The 24,849-nt window shown below is 39.8% G+C and overlaps 1 protein-coding gene across 2 annotated transcripts in view; it reads left to right on the top strand.

Annotated features, from left to right (window-relative positions):
• Positions 1-24,849, top strand: part of aatka (apoptosis-associated tyrosine kinase a) — a 40,387-nt gene that overhangs the window by 9,160 nt on the left and 6,378 nt on the right. Inside the window, exons 1-10 of one of the 2 annotated variants that reach the window (XM_079456572.1) lie at positions 2,942-3,062; positions 9,456-9,589; positions 12,779-12,920; positions 21,425-21,504; positions 22,025-22,143; positions 22,255-22,342; positions 23,080-23,213; positions 23,533-23,617; positions 23,701-23,822; positions 23,908-24,057. In XM_079456572.1, coding sequence (XP_079312698.1) covers positions 9,545-9,589; positions 12,779-12,920; positions 21,425-21,504; positions 22,025-22,143; positions 22,255-22,342; positions 23,080-23,213; positions 23,533-23,617; positions 23,701-23,822; positions 23,908-24,057 — 965 coding nt within the window. In that variant the 5' untranslated portion in view covers positions 2,942-3,062; positions 9,456-9,544. Of the gene's footprint in view, positions 1-2,941; positions 3,063-9,455; positions 9,590-12,778; positions 12,921-21,424; positions 21,505-22,024; positions 22,144-22,254; positions 22,343-23,079; positions 23,214-23,532; positions 23,618-23,700; positions 23,823-23,907; positions 24,058-24,849 lie in introns of those variants that run through there. The other variant, XM_079456571.1, reaches the window with a different exon arrangement.

The raw sequence follows: 24,849 nt of genomic DNA on the forward strand, positions 1-24,849 counted from the left end.
ACGACGTACCATCACGACAGTCACAAGTCGACTACAGGGCGCACCAAATTCCCTGCAGCACAGATAGGCCAAGCGATGTTGCGTGATCACCTGCAGCCAATGATGGCCAATCGGGGTGTGTCATCACGAATCATATGAGTTGGGTGTGTGTCTTGACCTCCACCGAACCCCTGAGACTGACTCACCGAACCCCTGGGGTTCGATCGAACCCAGGTTAAGAACCACTGTCTTAGACCCTTATTGGACAATTCTCCTGGATGCCCAAGCATCAACCAAGGAGAGTGGGAGAAGGGAGAAGTACTCAAGATAAACATATGCGGAAGCTCTGTGTGATATGGCCGCTTTACAGGTGGCGGGGAGGGCCTCCAAAATAAATTTTGCCTAGGTCGTCCAAATGTTTAGAACCGGCACTGCACTTTTTTCTCTATTAAGTCTTCATACATCAAGCAAGTCATGCACTTATTTTTCTCCTTCTTTCATGTTTTAAAACCAAAAGCAAAATGTCAGACGCTTGTTCACATCATTGCTTATTCGCTTCGGATGGACACGCATCGTAGGAAAGATTTAGGTAAACATACAAATAAATATGATTTTAGATGTTTAATTCGTAGCATTGGTATCGCTAGACGAGGGCTAGGTATACTTATTTTTACGAAGACCTCAAATTCAACCAAAACCGACATTTATTCCTTCTTTTGCATTTTTAGCTCAAAATTACACCGTGCTTTCTGACTCGTAAAACCGTAATAATGTGAGATATTATTACAAATAAAAAACTAAATTTAACTATATTTTAAACATAATTTACCTAATTTATGCTTCCCTCATAATTCGTCAGAGCATAGTAAAATCTTGCTGTGTTTGACTGCGACCGTACGATTGTTGAATAAATTAATTTGTGACAAGGGCTCACAACCTACTGATTGTCCGTATTCACACCGTGTATGCCCGCCATAACCGATGAAGTGAAATGAAGAAAAAGCTTCTGAGACTGGGCACTAATGACCGCCAGCCCCTATCACCCGTCACAGCCCTGTTAATTACTGTGCTTACAGAAACCATGGGCTGCCATCTGTGCTAAACTAGCGCTTCGGTTACATGCCAAAAGCTGCTTGCTGCTAGCTTCATGAAGCAACATTCCTTCCTTGAATCACCCTGTAGTTAAATGTCTCCATTGACTCATCTGCTTAAACACCCAGTAGCTATTTGTCAATAAATCCCTTTCTGTATCTCTTTTTTTCACCGTAACTCACTGAGTGGTTGACAGAAGGCAACTGTCAGCATCAATTCTAAGGCTACTGAATAGAGGAACACGAGAGAGTTTTCTACTGATGCAGAACTGCCTGTTTATTGAAGAACATTATTTAGTTTTCCTAGTTTATTTCTGCATAGAAATCGATAACAAAGCCCAAATGAAATCTCTGCTTTTTTGTATGTATTTTTAACAATGATTTTGAAAGTCAATGAAACGTATAAACAGGGTTGTTACGGTAACATGAAAATATCTTACGATGCTATACCAGCTGAAGAAACCCAATTCCAAGTAGTATCACGATGATGTGCCAATTCTACATCTACAAAATGAATCAAATATTGTAGAAATGTTAGGCTTAGCCTACTTTACATGTGAAACTAAAATGGTAGGTGGCAGCAATTTTGGGGGGGTACTATACCCATACTACAGTCCTACCTCCATGAAAAATAATCTGAGGACCGGCCCTGGGAAGCACCTCCTCGCAGCGATTGTCCTGGTGGTTTCCAACAGCCTCCTCCACCGTAGCCAGCGTCACCAGGGCAAATCCCAGCGCCGCGGTGGCCGCCATTTTGGCTTCATTTCTGTACAGTGGAAGTAATAGCTTATTATTAAAAGACACTATCAATATATTTATAAAACGACAACGTCAGGTTAACACCCACCTCTACATTATAGTTTTAAATGAATAACACATTTACTGTATTTCCTTGTAGCGGCGGAGCAGAAATATACAGTATTCTAGAATGTAGCGTAATGGGCTGCCTACCTTCTGGAGCAGTCAATAGACTCTGCAGGATTATAAATTATATCAATTTTATGTTTCAAACTGATCATTCTTGTGTTGCTATAAAACATTCTAAAAGGGAGATTTAGGACGGTCACAACAGGGGCAAACGCTATCTTGCCTTGTAATAGAAGAATCGTCCCCCATCCCAACCCATTCTGAGGCAGTATATTTCCCTAAATGTCACTTGTGGTGACTCGTGTTTTCCCGTTGTCTCGGCTATAGTGTCTGATGCACTCTGCTCTATATCAGTGTGTAAAGGCCAACACTGTCGTGGGTCTGAATGAGCACATCCATTAACGTTCCAGTGCTCATTGTTTATACTCTGATTCCAACTGATTCAGGCTTATCCACTGAAGCAAACAGAGCTAGGTCTCGTTCTGTAGAGAAAGGGGTGGAGAGAAAAATGTGCCGCTCATACAAATGACCCGAAGCTGTTGCATAATGTTCCCCGTCTGAAAGAATGCAGACTTGTTCTCTCCGGCCGTCCCTTATTGGGGATGTGTTTTTCCAGTAGTGTTAAGATTGGCACATCACCAACTCTCTGCAGAGCTGTCAGCATCTGCTCGTGACGGTCAAAGGAATTGTGGGTATGTGTGCCTATGCTTTCATGACTCGAAAGGATATAAAGACAGGGTACAGAACAGCTCAGCTGGATGTGTGCTGAGCGTGCTGAGACAGGAGAAGGAAGGAATATGTGTGCATGGGAAAAAGTGGAGACTAAAAAAGGACGCAGGTGCACCCCACAACACCCCCCAGCTTCCTTCCTACCATGCATCAACACAATTGGGGTCTGGTGTTGTTAAAATACACGTTCTCATGCAGAATGTCCTGTCTTAGCGGAGGACGAGGTGATAAGTCAGTGATGCCACAGCTTCATAAAGCCAAACTCTCATGTTGAAAGCCTCCAAGCTTACGAGTTTTGGAATAATGTCCACGTCAGATGGTCTGTGGGGACTCGTTTGTCTTTTGGACAACAGCTCTGCCATGCACTGCGCTGAAAAGACTACTGGGTTGTTTTTGGTAGGTTTTGTAATATTCATTTGGTTTTAACCACAACTTATTATAAATTATACTACAGTCTGTGATGCAATTGTGTAGAAGTGAGATGATTACACATTTACACAATAAAATAAACAAGAGTTATATTGGTAATATCATAATCTCATTTTATTTTGGAATACATACTTTCACTGCAGTCTTTATCATCTCATTTCTGTTGAAGATTTATTGAAGTTTTCAAACTTTTATTGAAACTAGGCTGCACAAATAACTCATTGTCACTTCAACAAACTTCAGATTTCCCTGAAATCAATGCATCATCATCTACATACTACATTTGATATCAATGACGTTTGCAAGGCAATCTGTTCCTGGAAAGACTAAAGTTTATGTTTAATGAAGAGCTGAATGATGTGTGAACTTGGATGTTTCTGTACATTGTGTGGCAGGCTGGAAAGAAAAAAATCCTTATTTTAACATTGTGTCTATATTGAATAGAAGCAGATAAGTAGACATTCTGATTTACTTCATCATCATTTACTTACCCTCGAGTTGTTGAAAACTTTCATTTTCAAGTGAATGTCACTAGGGCAAGGGTCTTCGAGGTTTTTGGGGCAAGGACCCCTTAGATGAGAGATAAATGGAGCAAGGACCCCATTTACTAAATGTGTAAACAGAGCTATTTAAATAGAAACAACCCTTATTGTCACTGCAAAGATTACATTAGCATACTATTACGCATGTTATTGTTGCACATACATACTTTTTATTTTTATTGTTTATATAGATTGTTTGATTATTTTATGGAAATTGCAGCATGATACATTTTCATTTTACTGTGGGATGGAGAGTTAAATATACTTGTCCTGGACCTTACTTTTTATTAAGGCTTCAATGAGATGACTGACCCTGGTTAATGGCACAAAGACTATTGGTTGTCTCTGTATGCGAAACAAGTGCATATGTTCTTTTTTCTTCATTTTTTTCTGACTTCTCCGTGTGTTGGCTTAATGGCGCGGCTGTTACACGACAATTCATGAGTTTTTTTCTGCAGATCATATATCAGACTAAGATAAGAAAGCATGCAACGAGTCTTTTTGCAACAACTTGTTTGACGTGCACCATCAGTGCACGGTGCGCGTTTCATTGATTTTAAACACGTACGAAAGTTTTGTCAGAGTTTACAATGCATAAGCCGTGTCATTTGCCTGTCAAATTAGCAATTGACAGCTTTAACAAATTTGAAAAGAAGTTCAGAAATATATGAGAATGCACTTTATTTGCACGCAACTTCTTTTATGCGTACTCTCAAATTATCGGAAGGGAGACAGAATACACTGATTCTAAACTTACAGTCTTGAAAGAAAGGTACTTATTTGATAAAGGCCTTCCGTTTATATATAATGCAGATTATAACGTTTCTTCTATCGTTTCTGCTTCCTGAATGGATGTTTTTGTCCACACGCAGGTTAAAATTGCAATGCGCGAGATCTTCAATGAGTCTGCGTAGCTGCCCACATGCGCAGCTTAAAGAGAACATTGTTTGTAATATTTCTGTACCCATGCATTACATTTTGACAAAAACTGTGAGTAAACAGTAATTTTGTGTTCCACACAACAAAGAGTCATATTCAAGTTTTGAGAGTCGTGAGGTTGAAAAGAGGGTAGATTTTTTCTGTTTGGGTGAACTATCCCTTTAAGGAGCCATTTTGCACCACTATGAGCGTCTTTGCAGTTTGCGAGTATAGAGGACATTCATGCGGGTCTCTGTGATGTCATCGCTGTTTTGCAACTCCTGCATTGTCTTTCGTCAGAATGCAGCAGAGGCTTTCACATGTTTTAAACAACCAAAGCCTTTCTTTCCGCTATGTGTCATCCCATGAGCGTCTTATGTTAAGCACTAAACTCACTATGGAGACAGACTTGTGCCTATAGTCTGTGATATTGGGGTTGGTGGGAGATCTCTCTTTCTCTCTTGCTCTCAATCCTTTATTTCCCACACAATAGCAGAGAGTGCTGAAATGGCACTATATACAACCTCGAGAAGATTTATCAATTTCTGACCCGACTGCGTTTGAACAGCTTTTTAATAAAGGGAAACGGGGTGCCCATAAAATCAAACGCTTCAGGGTGCAAACATACTGCAGCTGAACACAGTTGTCACTTCTCTTAATCTCAGTCTGTATTCACAGAGTTTGGTTATTTAAAGCAGTGACGTCTTTATTTCACCACATTTATATTTGACAAATCTGTCTCCCTTCTTTTGGAAAATCATAAGATGGAGTTGTACTGTACAATATGCATGCACTAATTTATACATTGTTACAGTCTCTGTACCATATTTCCTCTCATTTCTACGGTCTGAAATATGTTGTGTTGTGCATGTTAGCAAACACACATGTGAACAGCCATCTTTTTGAACAAAATATATACAGTATATATATGAACTGCCTGCTAGCGGTCGTCATGTGTAATTGCACGTTGGCACAGACATCGCAGCACAAGTATGAATTGAAACCAAAGTGTCACCAACTCTGACGCAGAGCCATAATTCTCCCTTTCCTTTAGTTTCATCTGTGCCAAATGTCAGCACGGCTAGAAAATATGATGGTTCACCCAAAGATGAAAATTCTGTCATCATTTACTCAGCCTCATTTCAAACCTGTTTGACTTTCTTTGTTCTGCAGAACACAGAGAAGATATTTTGAAGAATGTTGGTAACCAAAAACTGTTGGTCCCCATTGACATCCATTGTATAGACAAAAAACACTGTGACATTTTACAAAATATACAGGTTTAAAATAACATGGGCATAAATAAACAAGACAGAATTTGTATTTTTGGGTAAGCTATCTCTTTACCCATTGCCTTTTTCTTGCTCTGTGTAACTGGCCCTGTTGTAAAATGCATTGCGAAGATTATATATAGTTTGGTTATATTCTAAATATCTATTTATGAAAGAGGAAAATCTGCTTAGTTCTCCAAGCATAGTTACTGTATAATGAAAACAGTGTAATGATGCCGGTTTGATATATACAGTAGTACAGAACTATTTGTCATTTTTTTAACCTTTTCTGTTTTTGGAAATCCAGGACTTAAAAGGCACCCCAGGAGAAGGTTTTCGGGTTAGAAATAGTAAGAGCGAATGAAGTCACTGTAGGAGGGATTCCTGTATTATGAGTCTGTACAAGAGCTCTGAGTCACACGGCATTATGCTGCAGTGAAGCGGATGTCTCGTGTCCCCAGTGACTACTGCCCCCTCCTTCTCTACATTTACTTACACAAACACACACAGAGACACTTTCAAAGTACACTCTGTACACTTCAGGTTTATTTATCAAACAGATTTTTCCATTGCTTGGACATACAGGGAGTCACACAGGTGGATTTAGTTTTGCTGATGTTCCCCCAATAAAAACATACAGTACATGTTGGGTGTACCACATTGCAAATAGATTTTAAACCAGGCAGCTCTGTACAAATAAAATAGGTAATAACTAAAGCAACAAATATTAATAATGGAATAACACAATGCCATCAGTGGAGAAGTATCTCTCTCATGGGAAATAAATCACGCACACTCTCTTAACGCATATAATGCGATTGGCTGTTTCGCTGCATTAGCGAGTGTTGTGATACTGTTAAATCAGATCTAAACCACGATGGGTTTATTTAAGGTTTGTCGACTCAAAACCCCGCTCTGTAACATGAGATGTTTCAATTCACTTTGTGAAAGAAGCATCAGGTAAGTGAAACTGTTTAGGAGGCTGTGAATGCTTGGATGTGAGGGGGAAACCTGGTGAGATAGAGAGAGAGAGAGAGAGAGAGAGAGAGAGAGAGAGAGAGAGGGGAGTTGTTAATGCATCAGTAGAAGTGTGTTTGGATGTGCAATCATACATGACGGATCAGCCAGTCAAGCTGTTACCATGGAGATGCAGGAGTCGGCTAGAGGAGGGATTTGGTACACTCGACACGATGACCGTGTCTCTGCATGGGGTATTGTGTAAACAAGTGGGTCATGTAGTATCTTATCTAATTTTCTTATGTTTTAGTACAATTTGCTTTCAAGGTATGTCATTTCATATTTTGATGGGATTTCAGAGTTATTGTTTTATTTAGTTTTATACATATTTTAAAATAGCTTTTATTTTTAGATTTTTCGTTTTTATGTAAATTTTAGTTACAATTGTATTGCTTTTTACATTTTTATGTTGCTATATTAATTAAGATTAAATAATTGATTTATCTGAAGATTCGTTTAGTCTTATTTTATTTTAGTTTTGGTTTATTATAATAATTGTAATGCCTTAAATCTTAGTTTATTTATGAATAGGGATGTTACAATAGTAACGATATCGTGTTATCGCAATAGCAAAATTGTGTCAATTTTATCGTGGTCACATGACTGTATGAAACGATAGGTCCTCCGGGCCTAACATAAAGAAAGTTGGTTAAAATAATAGATGTTACCTTTGGCAAGGTCCATCTGGTTCAATTATTATATTTAAAAAAGGGATTTTTAGGTCATTTGACGCATCTCATACTTTAACTCATACTTCTAAGAATCATGAAACACGGGACGTGATGGTAACTGTCCATTGTGCCAATGGATGGTATGTACATGAGTTTTGCCTTGATGTTGAGAGTGGCTTGAGAGCTGTATCTCAGACGTAGATATGCTTTAAATTTGGGACTCATCATCAGTAGTGTACCTTTGAATCAGGGGGTGTTTCGGCCTTTCAACACTATACACCCTTCATCAAAGGTGGCCAGCTACAGGGTGATCAAACCTGAGCTTGTGTCCCAATCTCAGATGGAAAGATTAGTTGCTGGACAATATCGACTAACATCTTCCAGTCCCGGGCCATGGCTAGTTGTCCAGCTTCTGGTTTGGTACGGGGATGGATGGGTTTTTTATCTGTCCCTCTCGGATGAAGGTTGGGACCCTGATGGAATTGGTTGCTCTCAGGGAGTTGGCGGTATTCCTCTTGCTCTTAAGAGCTGCTGCCAGACTCTTGAGGACCTGGTTGTGCCTCCAGGAGTTATGATTAGAGGATAAAGAAAAGAGGACACTTATGGCACAAGTCATCATTTGTAATTTAAAAATTGGCCTACAGTGGTCTTAATACCGAGGTATTATCGTACAGTGAGATTTTGATGTTACATCCCTATTTAAATTTTGTGTTTTTACAGTCATTTCTAGGCCAATATTTTATTTAAATTTCCATAAACAGAAACAAAGTTATAATTTTAGTAAACTATAATAACCTTCAGATGTTCCAAAACCTGTGGGCACATGTTTTTGCGCATGTCATTTCTATGTGGCTTTTTTGGTAAGGGTAAACAGTAGACAGCAAGAGCAACTGAGCAGTTTGTTTTCCTGTGTTTATTCCCTTTGTCCCATGTCGTTTCCTGGTGCAAGGCATTGACCTTACAATCCTCATGACCCCAGTCATGCTTCATACGTGTCAACAGTAACGTGTGTCAGCGATTCGGCCACATAGAGACTTCCTGTATTTCATTGTGGTGAAGTGTTATGTGCTTTTCAGTGATGTCATTACAGAACTTTGAGTGTGTGTGTGTGTGTGTGTGTGTGCGATGTTGCACAATTTGTATTTTTGTAACGTTCCTTTAGGACCACATCTTTTTCTCTCGCTTCACATTCATTAGCATACAGCCAATCAGGCTGCAGAGCTCATTTGCATAGCTGCATAGCTTTCAGAATTTAAATGCTCCATTTATCCTCAGTTTACTTTATATCTGTCTCTTACTTCATTAACTGAATTCATTTCCTTATGAAAAACAAGTGAATCATTCCTATCATCTCTGTGTCTCCTCTATTAGCGCCTGATGTTGTCGTGTTCCTTCATCTGCAAGTATTTTGATCAAACGTGTTGCCCTCCAAATCCAATTACTGACTGGAGCCGCATTCTGATTCACTCTCTGTTATGAACCCTTTAGATAGGGTTTATTTTGATTCATCTGCTGATATACCACAATAATCTGGTCTGTAAGATGTTTATTTTATATACTTTAGTTAGTTTTCCTTAGAAACTAATGAGGGAGGATTGACCATTTTACCTTAGCTTACACAAATAAGTAAAAAATAAAAAGTGGAGTAACAATAAAAAACCCTAATATGCATAGACAACTAATCTTTATTCCCTATTATATTAGTAGTATTAGTTTGCATCAAATGCATTATATTAACTAATAACTTTAAACTGAATTATCTCCAAATTTTAAGGCAACCGGGTAACTTAGGTAATTTTTTTAAGTTGAACAAACAAAAAGCGACAAATAATTTAACAATGCACAGAAGTTTAACATTTTACCTGTAAAGGTCGTAACAAAAGAAATAAAGTCTGGTGTTTAGAGATGCTGGAAAACTCAAAGTCTGTTTATTCACTGCAGGTGGCTCCCCACTGAGCGAGCTGTCATGGCCTTCATCTCTGGCGGTGGTTGCTGTCTCCTTCTCGGGCCTGTTCACGTTCGTCTTCCTCATGCTGGCCTGCCTGTGCTGCAAGAAAGGGGACATCAGCTTCAAGGTGAGAGCTCAGTAGTCATTAGTTCTTTCATCCATCAGAACGAGGCTCCCAATGAGAAGAGGATGAGAAATTAATCTCTTCTTCTGTCCATCGTCATTTCTCACAGAACCATCTCTCACTTTACAGTGTTTCGACCACAAACTGTTATCACTGCTGTTTGATGTCACCCTGAGCTTTTTCCCAGACACATTTCACATCTTTCAGCATGTTCGTTTTACTTCTAGTTATGCATGGAAATGGCCTTGCCCTTTTTGTAGCTGAGATTTTGTGGTTATTCAAGTTTTTGTTTTCTGTTTGCCCCCTCATGGGAAGTCTTTGTTGTGAGTTTGAATTGTGCGTTTTGATTTTGCCTAGTTTGATATGTTTGCCCCATCATGCGTTTTTGTTTATTATTAAAGAAGTTTTTGTGCTCATCTGCTGTTTGCCACTGGGTCCTGTGCTTGAGAATCCTGACAGAAAGCATCAGTGACAACAATGGCCAATCCTCTGTCAGCATTACGTAGCCCCCATGTTCTCTTTGGCCTACAACAGAAGGGGGCTGATGAGAGGGGCTTCGCCTTGGAGTTCCTGTCCGCTGTCATTTTCAACAGCTGCCTCATTGAACGCCTCAAGCCCGCTGAAATGAGAATGCTGAGGCCCGTGGGCTGTGCGGACCAAATCTGGTTCACAATGTTTCGTGAGGAGTCCAGGGACCCTACCAAGGCTGGACCACCTGCTCCATTGGCCCCTATCCTGGAGGACTGCGTCCTTGCCTGAGGTGTCCCTGGAGGCTCCACCTGCCTCGACTCTTGAGAACCCTGTCTTGCCTGACAGCCTTTGCGGGAAGAGCGGAAGAAGGGTTTCTTGGGAGTCCGCCTCTGACACTTCCACCACAACCACCGCCAAATCCCCCCTAGTGTTTAGTAGTCCCGAGGAAGAAGCGAAGGATGGTACCGGCAACCAGTCCCGGTCCATCGTCGGCATCATGTCCAGCTCCCATGTGGGTTCACGCCACAGCGCCAGTCCAGCTGGCATTCCCCTCAGCACGGGTCCAGCTGGCTAATGTTGTGTTTACCCCTATGTCACTCCTGTCTCTTCCTGCCCGGCTCGCGTTACCCCACCTCGCTCTGTAACCTCAGCCCCACCCCGGTCACGAGCCCCGCCGAGGACTTCCGAACCGAACCACCCCAGTCTTCTCCCCTGAGAAATGTTACAGAAACACCCTCAAACAGGATGTCTCTCGAAATAAATTTACTTAACTTACAAAGAACTGTTCCACTCAGATGGTTTGTAAAAAATTTTTGCACAGAATGGCACAGTGATCTCAACATGGTTGTGACACATGGGTCGTGCTTCAGCTCAGCTGGTCGCAATAGGTTTCGCTCAGCAAGAACGAGAATTACAGCGAACTGGATGTTTGACAGAGAATATGTAATGGGGACAGAAGGATAAATGGTTATCAGGTTTAGGTTTGGCATGCACGGGTGAGGTTTAATGTGTCAGAAAAAAGCAGTGGAGTCATCCGCAGAAGCACATCATAAAACCACTGCAGGACACACACCCACAGCAACAGTCGGTTAATATAGTTCCTGTAAAGCTGGGCATCTGCACTGTCTGTTTTAAGTAGGATCTGCTGCTCTAAGTCAGCACGCAGCGTGAGTGGGTGGATGGTTTGTCCGCGTCTTAGCTACACTGGGCTGTTTATGTCAGACTGTGAAGGTGGTGGCACAGATAATTACCATGGCGTTTGGTTTTCTGTGGATATCAAACAGATGCCAGCTTGTTCTGTGTCTGTCCATGTTTGTGTGAGCATTGTAAGACAAAAACAAGCTGATCACCAGCGACCTTGAGAAGGCAGACAAACATGCACCTCAGTAGGTTAAAGGAAGAAAAATAGAAACCTTGAAAGACACCCATGATGTTTCAAGATATATACTAAGTATCTTGGCTCGACCTTAAAAATGTCCCCAAAAGGTCAAAATGTAAAGTTCCTTTCACTGCCCTGACATTTTTAAACTTTGCCTATAATGAACACTGATTCAAGTAAAAAATGTTTTGCACCCTCAGGTGGCACAGAGTGATATTACATCAGTTCTCCTGTGGGTGATGCGCTGAGGTCACACTCTCTATGAGCAGACACAGTCAAAAGACATTTGAAAATGAGATTACAGTGATTCATAATACTGAAAATAAAAGAAAATCTAAAATCTGTTTTAATTTATTCACCCTCATGTTGTTCCACATCTGCATACATTTCTTTCTTTGGTTGAATGCAGAGAAGGATATGGAAGAATGCTTGCAATCAAACAGTTCTTGATCCCCATTGACCACCATTGACTACCACAGTAGGAAAAATGACAATGGTTGTCAAAGATGCCCCGGAACTGTTTGCTTTTCTAAATTCCTCAAAATATCTTCTTTCTTGATCAATAGAACAAAAAAAGTGCAATCTTCACCGACCTAGCACCATTTTTGTCAAGCTTTAGCAACCCCTACATGACCATGTTCAAACTCTACAGCTTGACCCTGTCCCTTTATCTTAAGTCTTGCTTATAGATTGCACTTAATTCCTTTTTGTTCCCATCTTTAATTTATTTATTTTTATTTCAAACATTTGATCATTTATTTATTTAGATCTATGTTATTCTGTGTATTTGTTCACCATATTTAAGTATGCCTGTTGTTGTTTTTCCTTCTGTAATGTAATTTATAATGGTTAAATAAACATTTTAAAAAGTGCGATCATTTTTCATACTATTTTACTCAGTGGTGTCTTACTTGCTGTCACTAAACTTCCAATTTGAGAATCTCTTTAATCCATCACAACAAAAATACTCCATCAGACAAAAACACTGTAAAACAAGGGTGACTTATAATAATGATTTATGACAAAATATGAGGATACAAGCTAAGATTTCAGAAGGATATAATCTATTTTCACCCATTAAACGTTGATGCTGTTTTTTTCTCTTAGTTTGGAGTATCTTTGTTTTAAATAAATATGTAGTAATGTTTTTATGCTAGGGTTTTAATAATTATAGATTGAAAGTCTGGGTAAAGGACACAATTTAAGATTACAATATAAACACAGTTACAAAAGCAAACATAGGGCTTATTGCACTGTAAAGCAGGGCATGAAAAGAAAGCTTTGCAATGCAAGTCAATTTGTGTATACATTTTTCATTGTTTGATCTTGATTTTTGCTTGTAGGAGTTTGAGAATACAGAGGGGGAGGAGTGCCAATCTGACCTTTCCACTTTAGCCTCACCCAACAATCAGAACGACCCCGAGGTTTATATTCTGCCCCTCACCGAGGTCTCGCATCCTGTGTCCAAACAGCCCAGCAAATCATGTAAGAATCTTCCCTACTCCTATTCATTTACTTTTATATTTTGATGGTATATAAAAAACCCACTCTACAGTATAATATACACTCTGTAGTTTATATTTTATATCATTTGATCAAGTAATTTTAAATTTTTGTAAATCCTTAAAATATAAAAGGTAAAATACACTGCTTTTCAATGCTCACAATGTTTACAGCTGTGCGTACAAGAACACAAGGACATAAAGCTATTGTTCTCCCACAAATTGCAACGTGCTGGTTTCATTTCTCAATAATAAACAATACTCACGGAAGTGGTACTGAACCACACTGATATTCGTCACTTAAATTCTTAATGGCCTTGTGACAGGAAGGCTAAAGAACAGAACGGCGCTCTGTGCCAGTTGTGAAGGGATGGTTTTGGAAAAAGAGCAGCGGCCTTGTTAGTGTTCTCACAGCAGAGAGCGGGGTGGAGATCGAGCCATCTGTGGATGCACAACACACATCTGTCAGTTGCATAATGTGCTGTGAGACTGGGCCAGTGGATTGCTCGCATGAAGACTGCATGTGAACTACTGCAGAAAGTAGGAGAATAACTGTTATTGATGCATATAACACTTGAGCATTTCGAAAGGAAAGCTATATTGAACAGAAATATTAAAAGAAGGGTTATGAAATGGAGTGGATTATATATATTTATAATAAATAATATAAATATTTTTAGAATAATTTTACACTTACTTTATTGACCTGCAGTTGTGCACAAATCTCCCTACAAAAAAGAAAACTTGAAAGTTAGATATCCTTTTAAAGGACAGTCAATGCCACCACCCTAGCATCTGCATGGCAACATACTAAAACCACCCAGGACACCCTAGCAACTGCATAGCAACATACTGAAACCACCCTGGACACCCTAGCAACTGCAAAGCAACATACTGAAACCACCCAGGACACCCTAGCAACTGCATAGCAACATACTGAAACCACCCTGGACACCCTTACAACTGCAAAGCATATACTGAAACCACCCAGGACACATAGCATCTGCATAGCAACATACTAAAACCACACAGAACACCTAGCATCTGCATAGCAACATACTAAAACCACCCAGGACACCCTAGCAACTGCATAGCAACATACTGAAACCACCCAGGACACCCTAGCAACTGCATAGCAACATACTGAAACCACCCTGGACACCCTAGCAACTGCAAAGCAACATACTGAAACCACCCTGGACACCCTAGCATCTGCATGGCAACATACTAAAACCACCCAGGACACCCTAGCAACTGCATAGCAACATACTGAAACCACCCTGGACACCCTAGCAACTGCAAAGCAACATACTGAAACCACCCAGGACACACTAGTAACTGCATAGCAACATACTGAAACCACCCTGGACACCCTTACAACTGCAAAGCAACATACTGAAACCACCCAGGACACATAGCATCTGCATAGCAACATACTAAAACCACACAGAACACCTAGCATCTGCATAGCAACATACTAAAACCACCCAGGACACCTAGCATCTGCATAGCAACATACTGAAACCACCCAGGACACCCTAGCAACTGCATAGCAACATATTAAAACCACACAGAACACCCTAGCATCTGCATAGCAACATACTGAAACCACCCAGGACACATAGCATCTGCATAGCAACATACTAAAACCACACAGAACACCTAGCATCTGCATAGCAACATACTAAAACCACCCAGGACACCCTAGCAACTGCATAGCAACATACTGAAACCACCCAGGACACCCTAGCAACTGCATAGCAACATACTGAAACCACCCTGGACACCCTAGCAACTGCAAAGCAACATACTGAAACCACCCTGGACACCCTAGCATCTGCATGGCAACATACTAAAACCACCCAGGACACCCTAGCAACTGCATAGCAACATACTGAAACCACCCTGGACACCCTAGCAACTGCAAAGCAACATACTGAAACCACCCAGGACACACTAGTAACTGCATAGCAACATACTGAAACCACCCTGGACACCCTTACAACTGCAAAGCAACATACTGAAACCACCCAGGACACATAGCATCTGCATAGCAACATACTAAAACCACACAGAACACCTAGCATCTGCATAGCAACATACTAAAACCACCCAGGACACCTAGCATCTGCATAGCAACATACTGAAACCACCCAGGACACCCTAGCAACTGCATAGCAACATATTAAAACCACACAGAACACCCTAGCATCTGCATAGCAACATACTGAAACCACCCAGGACACATAGCATCTGCATAGCAACATACTAAAACCACACAGAACACCCTAGCAACTGCATAGCAACATACTGAAACCACCCTGGACACCCTTACAACTGCATAGCAACATACTGAAACCACCCAGGACACCTAGCATCTGCATAGCAACATACTGAAACCACCCAGGACACCCTTACAACTGCATAGCAACATACTGAAACCACCCAGGACACACTAGTAACTGCATAGCAACATACTGAAACCACCCTGGACACCCTAGCAACTCCATATCAACTAGAATGTCGCAAGACAGGAATTTCTAACTTAAATTCTATTCCAAAGAAAATGTATATTTGATACCATTTTCGATACCACAGGGAAAAACTGCCATAACAACAAGGCCCTAGATTTCTTTTTTGTTAAAAGTTAAATTGAACAAGACTAGACAGTACGTATGTTTTTATATAATTTATTAATTGTTGGTCTAATGTCAATTTTACCTTATACATTAACTATTTAAAATCAAAGTTGTATTTGTCAGTATTAATGGACCAGAGCTTACATAAATAGTTTTATTTGTTTACTAACATTTAAACGAGATTATTAAATACAAATAATAAAAATAAATATGTATTGCTCATTTATTTTTCGTTAATGTTAATTAAAACATGTATATGATTAACACATTTTAATGTGGCTTTTATTCACATACAGTATAATCATTGATCAGCGCACGTAGAGACAGAAACGCAAACTTTAAACGCAAGAACTGTTGCGGAGACTCCGCACTGGCCATCTTTCTAACATTAACAATGTTAAGCGAATGAGCCAAATGGATGAAATCATTCCCCAGCGCACACACATAGAGCGCTATGGCAAACATGGAAGTGCAAACGTGTATCACAAGTGAGAACTGTTGCGGAGACTTTACCCGCACCAGCATTATTTCAAAACATCAACTTAATCGGAGCGTATGAGACGAGTGCATTAAATCATTGATGAGCATTTTTAACATGGTTCGTTAAAAATTATAATGGGTAAAACAGAAGTTCAGCTAATGTATGTTTGTTGATGGATACACATTTAATACAAATTCACACACGAAGTAGATCAACATGTCCCTCTTGTCGAGCATCTTAAAAAACATGGTAGGTTATGTTTTAAGTAAACGGACGCAACAGATGAAAAACAACACATGTGTACAGTATCTGTGTACTGGAACATTGCGTTCCTCTTAAAGCGACAGCAGCATATTCCTGCTGTCTGTTTAAAGTCAAGGAAATCACTCACTGCCTGTGACTCAATAGCTTCTGTATCTTCAACTATGATTCATCTTTATTTATTTTATACATATGCAATGTTATGTTATATTTGATTACTTAAATCCATTTCTATACCTTAAAAGGTATATATACAGTGTCTAATTTAATTTTCTGCTTTCTCTTTTGTTTTATTGGTGCTCTTACTTGTAGCTTGTTTATTTGATCTTATTTTTATTTGTCATTAGTCCCTTTTATATTAACATAGCACAAACCAAACCGAACTTACATTTTGTCATTTAGCAGACGCTTTTATCCAAATTTAGGGAGCAGTGAGCGATATGTCATAAAAGAGCAATAGTACGATAGGTGCAAATACAAAGTTACTAGTTTCAACAAAAGCTAGACCACTACCTGTTGAGAGATAGAGAGAGGGTTTGTGTTTTTTTCTTTTGTCTGTCAGGTATTCACAGAAGAGATGGGTTTTAAGTAGTTTTTTGAAGGTTGTGAGAGATGCGGTTGTTAGGAACCGAAACCCAGACCCTAAAACTTTGACACAAACTGAACCAGGGGTAATTTGAACAGTTGCACCCCTACTAGCAACTGCATAGCAACAACCAGAAAACCCTATCAACTGCATAGAGAAAAACAAAAATTACTCAGAACACCCTAGCAACTGCATAGCAACAACCAGAAAACCCTATCAACTGCATAGAGAAAAACTAAAATCACTCAGAACACCCTAGCAACTGCATAGCAACAACCAGAAAACCCTATCAACTGCATAGAGAAATACAAAAATTACTCAGAACACCCTAGCAACTGCATAGCAACAACCAGAAAACCCTATCAACTGCATAGAGAAATACAAAAAATACTCAGAACACCCTAGCAACTGCATAGAAACATGCTAAAAATCACACAGGACACCTTAGCAACAGCATAGCAACACCCTTTTAATCACATACAACACCATGACGCCGTGGTGATGTTTTTGCTCGAGCAAATGCCAATCACTTTCCTCCAGAAGAATTGCTATTGATATACATGTGAATACAAATCATTTTGAAAAAAAATAGCTCAGTGGTTATCTGCGTGGCTGATCTGGCAATGGACGAAGCCTTGCAAGTCAGATTTTCTCCCTATGACTCACATAAGGCTGTCTGCGCACAGCATCAGAGGAAGGTGGGGGAGGTGGCAGGATGCTGAATTGAAACGCAGACCCGGATTGGACAAGAGAGATTTTGGAGGCAGAGTCTGGTCTATTGGTCGCCTGTGTTAACGGCTGTGTGATAGGCCCAGGTGTTGCCGTGCGAGAGGGTTACACAGAGTCCCATGAGAGAAGCTTGGTCATGGTCAAACTACCGTACAGTAAATACTGAATCCTTCCGCCCTCCCACTCTTTCCTCTTCTTCATCCCTGAGCTCTCTTTGTCAGCCTGAATATTGAGTCAAAGCAACAATATGGAATCATTTTCTTATGAAATATCCAAAAATCACTTGGCCCGTCCCTTGTCTCCCTTGTATTTGTCGCATATCAGTGACTTAATATCCGCTTAATAATCCGTAGCATTACATTCCACGTTTATTGCAAGCTAATTCATTACGATGACATAAATGGATAAAATTCATTCATAAACTCGTCCGGGAACACGGTGGCCGATCTCCATTGCCCCTGGATGGTAAAAACGACATGTCCCATAATTCCACTCTCCTAAATAACGTCATTTAGCTTTGCCTTTTGTTGTTGTTTCAAAAGTGCACCATCTAGCGGTCCATACTTACATATTGTGACTTTAATGCAGAAATTGGAAATTAATATTCATGAATGCAATAAAGCCACACTTACAGTGTATTCAGGCTACAGTAAATATTATAGTATATATATATTATCAGTATTTGTGTTCTCTGGGAATTAAACTCACAATCTTACATAAAATGAATGTCAATGGATGGAAATGTTGTTTGGTTGCCAGTGTTCTTAAAAATACGTCTTTTGTGTTCTGCTAAAATCATATAGGTTTCAGATGACATGAGAGTGAGAAAATGGTGAAATAATTTTCATTTCTGGGTGAACCTTTGGTTGATATTTTGTCAGCATGAAGTTAAAATTGGTTATATATACAGCTGACAAACACATCTACACACAACAGAACTCAAACCTCGAAATGCCATTTTGAACTACTTCTTTAAGTCAGATGTTCTGAACAGAAAGTGCTGGATTTAAACAGCCTAAACAATAACAACAAGACTTTTGGCATAGACCAAAGTGCACTAGGCCTTCCAGCATAAGTTTTCCAATATAGGCTTTTATGAAACAAGATTTCATTTCGAGGCAAGCTACTCACTTGTTGTGTAAAAATAAAAAAGTAGCATGTTAACCATTCAGTGGCAGGTAGAAAACAAAACAAACACTGGAAATAGTGAATGTGGTAACTCGAGCAAGATATATTATGTTTGGTTACACAATGGAAATACTGTTGGTGTGAATGGTCAATGGAGAGCTGCTATTGTATGAAATGGACTAAAGCCGCAAACAATCTATTACAATGATAAATGTTTCACATGTTGCCAAAGCAGGAACTCATATTTTTACTGTCAGTTGTAATAATAATCTTTTACAGTGTGATGTGCTTGTATTTCAACTATTTTAAAATAATGTAAATACCAGGATTGATGGTGTTTTTCTATGTAAACCATGTGTTCAGTTATATTCTGTATTCTTTCTGTTCTGCCTCCTGCCCAGGGAGCTGTGTAGTTAACACAAAGCAGACATGTAGACATTGTCCATGTTTAATACATCTTAGAAATAAAACATAAATGTATTCATTCAGAATACGCTTTTAATTGTGCAAGTTACAGTGGATTTTCAGCATAAAGCTTCTCTGTGGGATTCCAATTATCACCTTTGCATTGCAGGTGTGTCTCTACCATTATGAAAAAGCCACCGAAAATGAAAGAAACCATTTCTACATTTATTTCCCAAATTTCTAATCATTTGCATTTGAACACAAGTTCACATTCACTCTTATGCAATTCAACAGTAATATCTCAACATGTATTTAGAAAACAATATTTATAATAATTTGTATTTGTTAACCTGGATTTTTATCCCAGTTTTCATGTGTCTTGCCATGCTGTCAGTCTTTCACATTCCTGTAGGATGACTTTGTCTCCTTAGGTTTGATTTTGTTAAAATTCAACAGATACGGGATTGGAATGACCACAATACATCTAGACTCTCTTAACGTATTCCACTGCTTATGAACTTTTTTACCTTCAATATTGGATGTGAAATAGTAAATCTTGCCTTTCTTTCCATTTAAGCTTCCGATTTAACTTGCTTTAAAATCTTTTGTTGGAGGATTATATTCATATTCTTTTTTTAAACCGTGTAATCGTATGCCAGCCCGTATCATCTCTGTGCTGCGTGTTAATGCATTTTTAACATGGCCCAGAGGCTGCTCTGGGAATGCAAGGAGTGGGATGGGAATGCACAACTCACAGATTCCACACAAATGATATAAAAGGCCAGTTCAAGTCCGCTTAAGAAAAGAGAGAGATAGTTGTGTGTCAGGAATGAGGGGTTGCGGAGGGGAGGGGGCTCTTATTGCTCTGACAATCCTCGCTCTGAGGAGCAGAGAATAGGCCTTGTGTCCGGGCTGGTACTGGGGTACCAGGCGCTGCTGCTCAGCGGACAAAAGCCACAATTTAACTGTGGCAGGGAGCGTGAGGGGCTGGAATGAGAGGTTTCTGGAACGCTGCAGAGGAGGAGAACAGTTTAGTGAATTAATACAGCCATGTGTCTGTGAGAGCACACACACTGTGAGACCTGGTGGTAGAGCAGGAGGAGGTGTGCGGGGGGGGCTTGTGATAATGACAGAGCTCTTTTTGCCTCTCACAGTACTTTATTTGTTTACAATTGCCCCCGTACTCTTGCTGAGACACAGAAACGAGGGAGAGAGGGTTATGTGCTTATGGTATTGCCGGCGTGCGCAGAAGCACTCGGCATCTGCGGAGCTACACAGCGAGCGGATGTACGTCCGGATCTTAGTAGGGCTTAGAGACACTTAGAGGTTTAGACGCTTACCTCGCGGCGGGAGCTGCTGGTTTTACCGAAGCTTCAAGTCTCCCAGAGAGGTCCAGCTGAGATTTTCAGCTGGGTGCATTATGGGAATGTTGTGGAACGGCGTATCTCAGAGCGAGGAGATGTGCAGCGGTGCCGGGAAGCAAGAAAGCGAGTGTTGCTTTCGCAGCTGTCCGAGGGCTTGGGGGGTTATATTCCCGGAGCTTGGATGGGGACACGGAGAGTCAGAGAAGAGCTCCTTGCTTTATTGGTTTCCAACAGGACAAGGAGAGCTGCTCGTGGTCTCCGTCAATACCATAATCGACATTTCTCGTCTGCTGAATAATAATGAGTGGAGGTATTTGGCACATGTGTCTAATTTTGTTAGATGGGTCAATCTGAGTTTTCTGTTGACTGGGCTAAATCTATGGACAGAAATGGTGTTGGACTGCCTTGAAACTTGGGCTGTTACAAATCGTACTCATATGTGACCCTAGATCATAAAACCAGTCTTACATTTTTAGGAAAAAACCAAAAATTGATTATTTATTTATTGACCAAAATGATTGATTTTACTTCTATGCTAAAAATCATTAGAATATTAAGTAAAGATCACGTTCCTTGAAGATGTTTTGTAAATTTCCTACCTTTATTTTTGTGAGTGGATGGCCTGCTACAGTGTGTTGTAGTCTGTTTAACAACTTTAAAGTCAATTTTCTCAATATTTTGATTCTTTTGCATGCTCAGATTCCAGAGTTTTAAACTGTTGCATCTCTGCCAGGTATTGTCATATCCTACCAACCCCATATATCAAGAGAAAGCGTTCAGATGATGTAAAAGTCTCAATTTTGAAAAACTAACCCGTAAGACTGGATTTATTGTCAAGGGTTTGTTATGTGCCTTTCTTCTCTACATTTCAATTTTTCTCTCTGTTTCTCGTAGTTCAGCTGCTGAAGTCTGTAGATCTCGGACGGCACAGCCTCCTCTACATTAAAGAAATTGGGCATGGCTGGTTTGGGAAGGTGAGACTATTATAACAAACCCAAGCAATAATGAAATATGGAACTCACTTTATGTCTTTTCCTTAGTAGGTTGATCTCACACGTTATACAGAGTGTGATGTAAGAGTGACTTTCTAATGTGTTCCCTGCTGAAAGAACCTGCCCAAAACACAATATGAAATGTTATGGTTTTAATGGTTATAATGGGAATTGTATTGGTTTCATTGGAAACTATGACAACGTCTACTAGTATGTGATGGATTCTATTGGTAAGATGTTAAAGTATCTGGCAGATGGTAACCATCAGAACACTATTAAAGCCGATTGGAATAATGCCCAAACACTCCAAAGAGGAAAGTATTCATGGTTTTGAACAAAATAATTCAGTTGTATTTCAAAGGAAACCCTAACATTTTCTGTGATGGTTTCTGTTGGGTTCCTATTTTCCTATTCAAATTCTTAAATCTCTATTGCCAGTTTCACAGGACAGCAGGTGTGAATCTTTTCCTCCGTGTTCATGTGCATTTGAACTGTATTTTAGGTTTTATTGGGAGAGGTGAATGCTGGACTCAGCACCACACAGGTGGTGGTTAAGGAGCTGAAGGCCACTGCCAGTGTACACGAGCAGATGCAGTTCTTGGAAGATGTCCAACCTTATCGGTATAACCCTACACACAGTTTGAAACACTCTTTTTAATATATGACACACATTACTACCATTGTGGTGTCAACTTTAACAACAGGACTCATTTCGCTGTATGAATCTCACAGGATGCTCCAGCATCCAGCTCTCTTGCAGTGTATGGCCCAGTGTTCAGAAGTCACGCCCTATCTGCTGGTTATGGAGCACTGCCCTATGGTATGTCCCTGTGTATAACACAGCATAGACATGAACACATTTAGATTGCAGTCTCTATACTGGGCTGTGAATGAAAAGATGCTCCCTCTGCTGCTCACAGTAGATATGTGCATTTGTAAACTGGCTTAACACTGTCTGTAACAGACATGAACAGAAGGTCCATCACATTATACTTTATAAAGCGGCCTACTAGAAATAATTTTATAGTTTATTACACTTAGTGAATCTTTATTTTCTCTGTTTGTCAGATTTAAATTATTAAACAAATATTTAAAATGATTTTTAATACATTTTAGGCAACTATTTTAAACTTTTGTTTCTAACTATATTTGTTCTAATATTTAAAATGTCCACATATACATGTATTTTTGCATAATATATTATTTATAAATTATTACTTTTTTAAACAATGTAGGCATTGTCAGTTTTTATACTTATGAATTACTTATTTATATTCATGAATTTCTATTAAAAACAAAATATTTAGGGTTTTATTTTAAACAGGTTTTAAGGTCATTTTGCCCCTGCTGAAGTTTAGCCTCAGACTGACAGCTGATTGGTCCATTCAAGATAATGCATCATTCTCTTCTAGTGTAGTCAAGCTGTCATATGTCATTTCCAGTGTTAGAACACATTAATGATACCAGAAATACATAAAAATGTATAGCACAAGAGTAACTAACATTTTTTTGCATACTGTTTATCATAGAATGTAAAATAATGTTTATTTTTTACAGGGAGATGTTAAAGGATACCTCCGTAGCTGTCGGGCAGCAGATTCTGTGACCCCTGGCCCTTTGATCCTTCAGCGGATAGCATGCGAGATTGCTTCTGGCCTTATGTACCTCCACAAACACAATTATATTCACAGGTGAGGATCCTGACGCCTTTGGCGTTTCGGGGCATGTTGATTCTCCTGGTTATCTTTAATCCGGCAGGTCGCTGGACATCCAGGTCTGGTATCTCCTGGCAACAATATCCTGGTGCTGACTGAGTGCATGTCACAGACTCCAGCATCAGTGATTTTGTTGCTGGGGGAAAACCTCTTGCTCAACGGACGTCATCAATTATTCGTAAGCCTTTTACAAAATGTGCATTGCAACATCAGACTTCTTATGGAACTTTGTCATCAACATCGGCCAACGAGAAGAACGGTTAATGCATACAATGCTCTGTTCTTTTCTTCTCAGTGATCTGGCCCTCAGGAACTGTCTTTTGACCTCGGAATTGGCAGTGAAAATTGGAGACTATGGCCTCAGCCATAACAAGTACAAGGTGAGCCTGTAAAGACTGGATGATCCTATTAAATGTTCTGTGTTTCATGCTTCTTTAATATCAATGCATCCACCCTTTACTAGGATGACTATTACGTGACATCAGATCAAATATGGGTTCCTCTACGCTGGATTGCACCAGAGCTTATTGACGATGTCCATGGCAATCTCTTAGTAGTGGACCAAACAAAGGCCAGCAATGTCTGGTAAGAAACAATAACTAAAAGCCTGTATAAATGTGTAAAAGTAAAGACTTCAATCTGTTTAAAAACTGTTTCTCTTGCCCTGCAGGTCCCTGGGTGTGACGATATGGGAGTTGTTTGAACTGGGTAACCAGCCGTACAGGCACCATTCTGATAGGCAGGTTTTAACATACGCTATAAAGGAACAGCAGCTCAAACTGCCAAAGCCCCTTCTGAAAGTGCCTCTGTCTGAACGCTGGTGAGTCTTCCTAGAAGTCATAATCATCGCCCACAATCATGACTCCCACATCCAAACCAATCAATGTTCCCCACCCCAGGCACAACCACCAATCACATACGTCTATAGTAATCTATGTTTTTGAAACAACGGGTGCTTCCTCCAGTCATTTTTCTTTCTCTGGCAGGACTTACAGATCAATATTGCTGAAATCCAGTGTGGTCAATCATATATTTTCTTCCTCTGTAAGCCCATCAATCATATATTCATCCAGTCCTGAAAGCACATGGCCATTCATTCTACCAGCGATCATTGTCTGTTTAATCTAATGCAGTCAGGCATACAAGTATACCACTCCCTCCCCTAGTGGATACTTAACAATGAATGACCCTACTTTAAAACCTGCAAGGATGCTAAACTGTCCATATTTCAAACCATCGCCTAATGGGTTGCTGGCTGTCATCCACCCTAGTGAGACTATAAAATAAGATAATAGGGCACCATAAAACTTCCTCATTGCCAACAGAACAAGCAAATGTTGATATTTGAGTTTTAGAGGGTTACTTCACCAAAGTTGTTTCAACACCTGTATACATTAATTTGTTCTGTTCCACAAAGAAATACATTTGAACAATGTTAGCAACTGTTATCTCTAGGACATCATTGACTACCATAGTAGGAAAAATTTAATGGTAGTCAAAAGTGCCCTAGAACGGTTTGCTTTCCTACATTCTCCAAAATATCTCATTTTGTGTTCAATAGAACAAAAAAAGATTCAATATTTTTTCCTATTGTGGTAGTCAGTGATGTCTC

This window comes from Barbatula barbatula, assembly GCF_947034865.1.
Source record: "Barbatula barbatula genome assembly, chromosome: 5".
In the NCBI taxonomy this organism is placed as follows: Eukaryota; Metazoa; Chordata; class Actinopteri; order Cypriniformes; family Nemacheilidae; genus Barbatula; species Barbatula barbatula.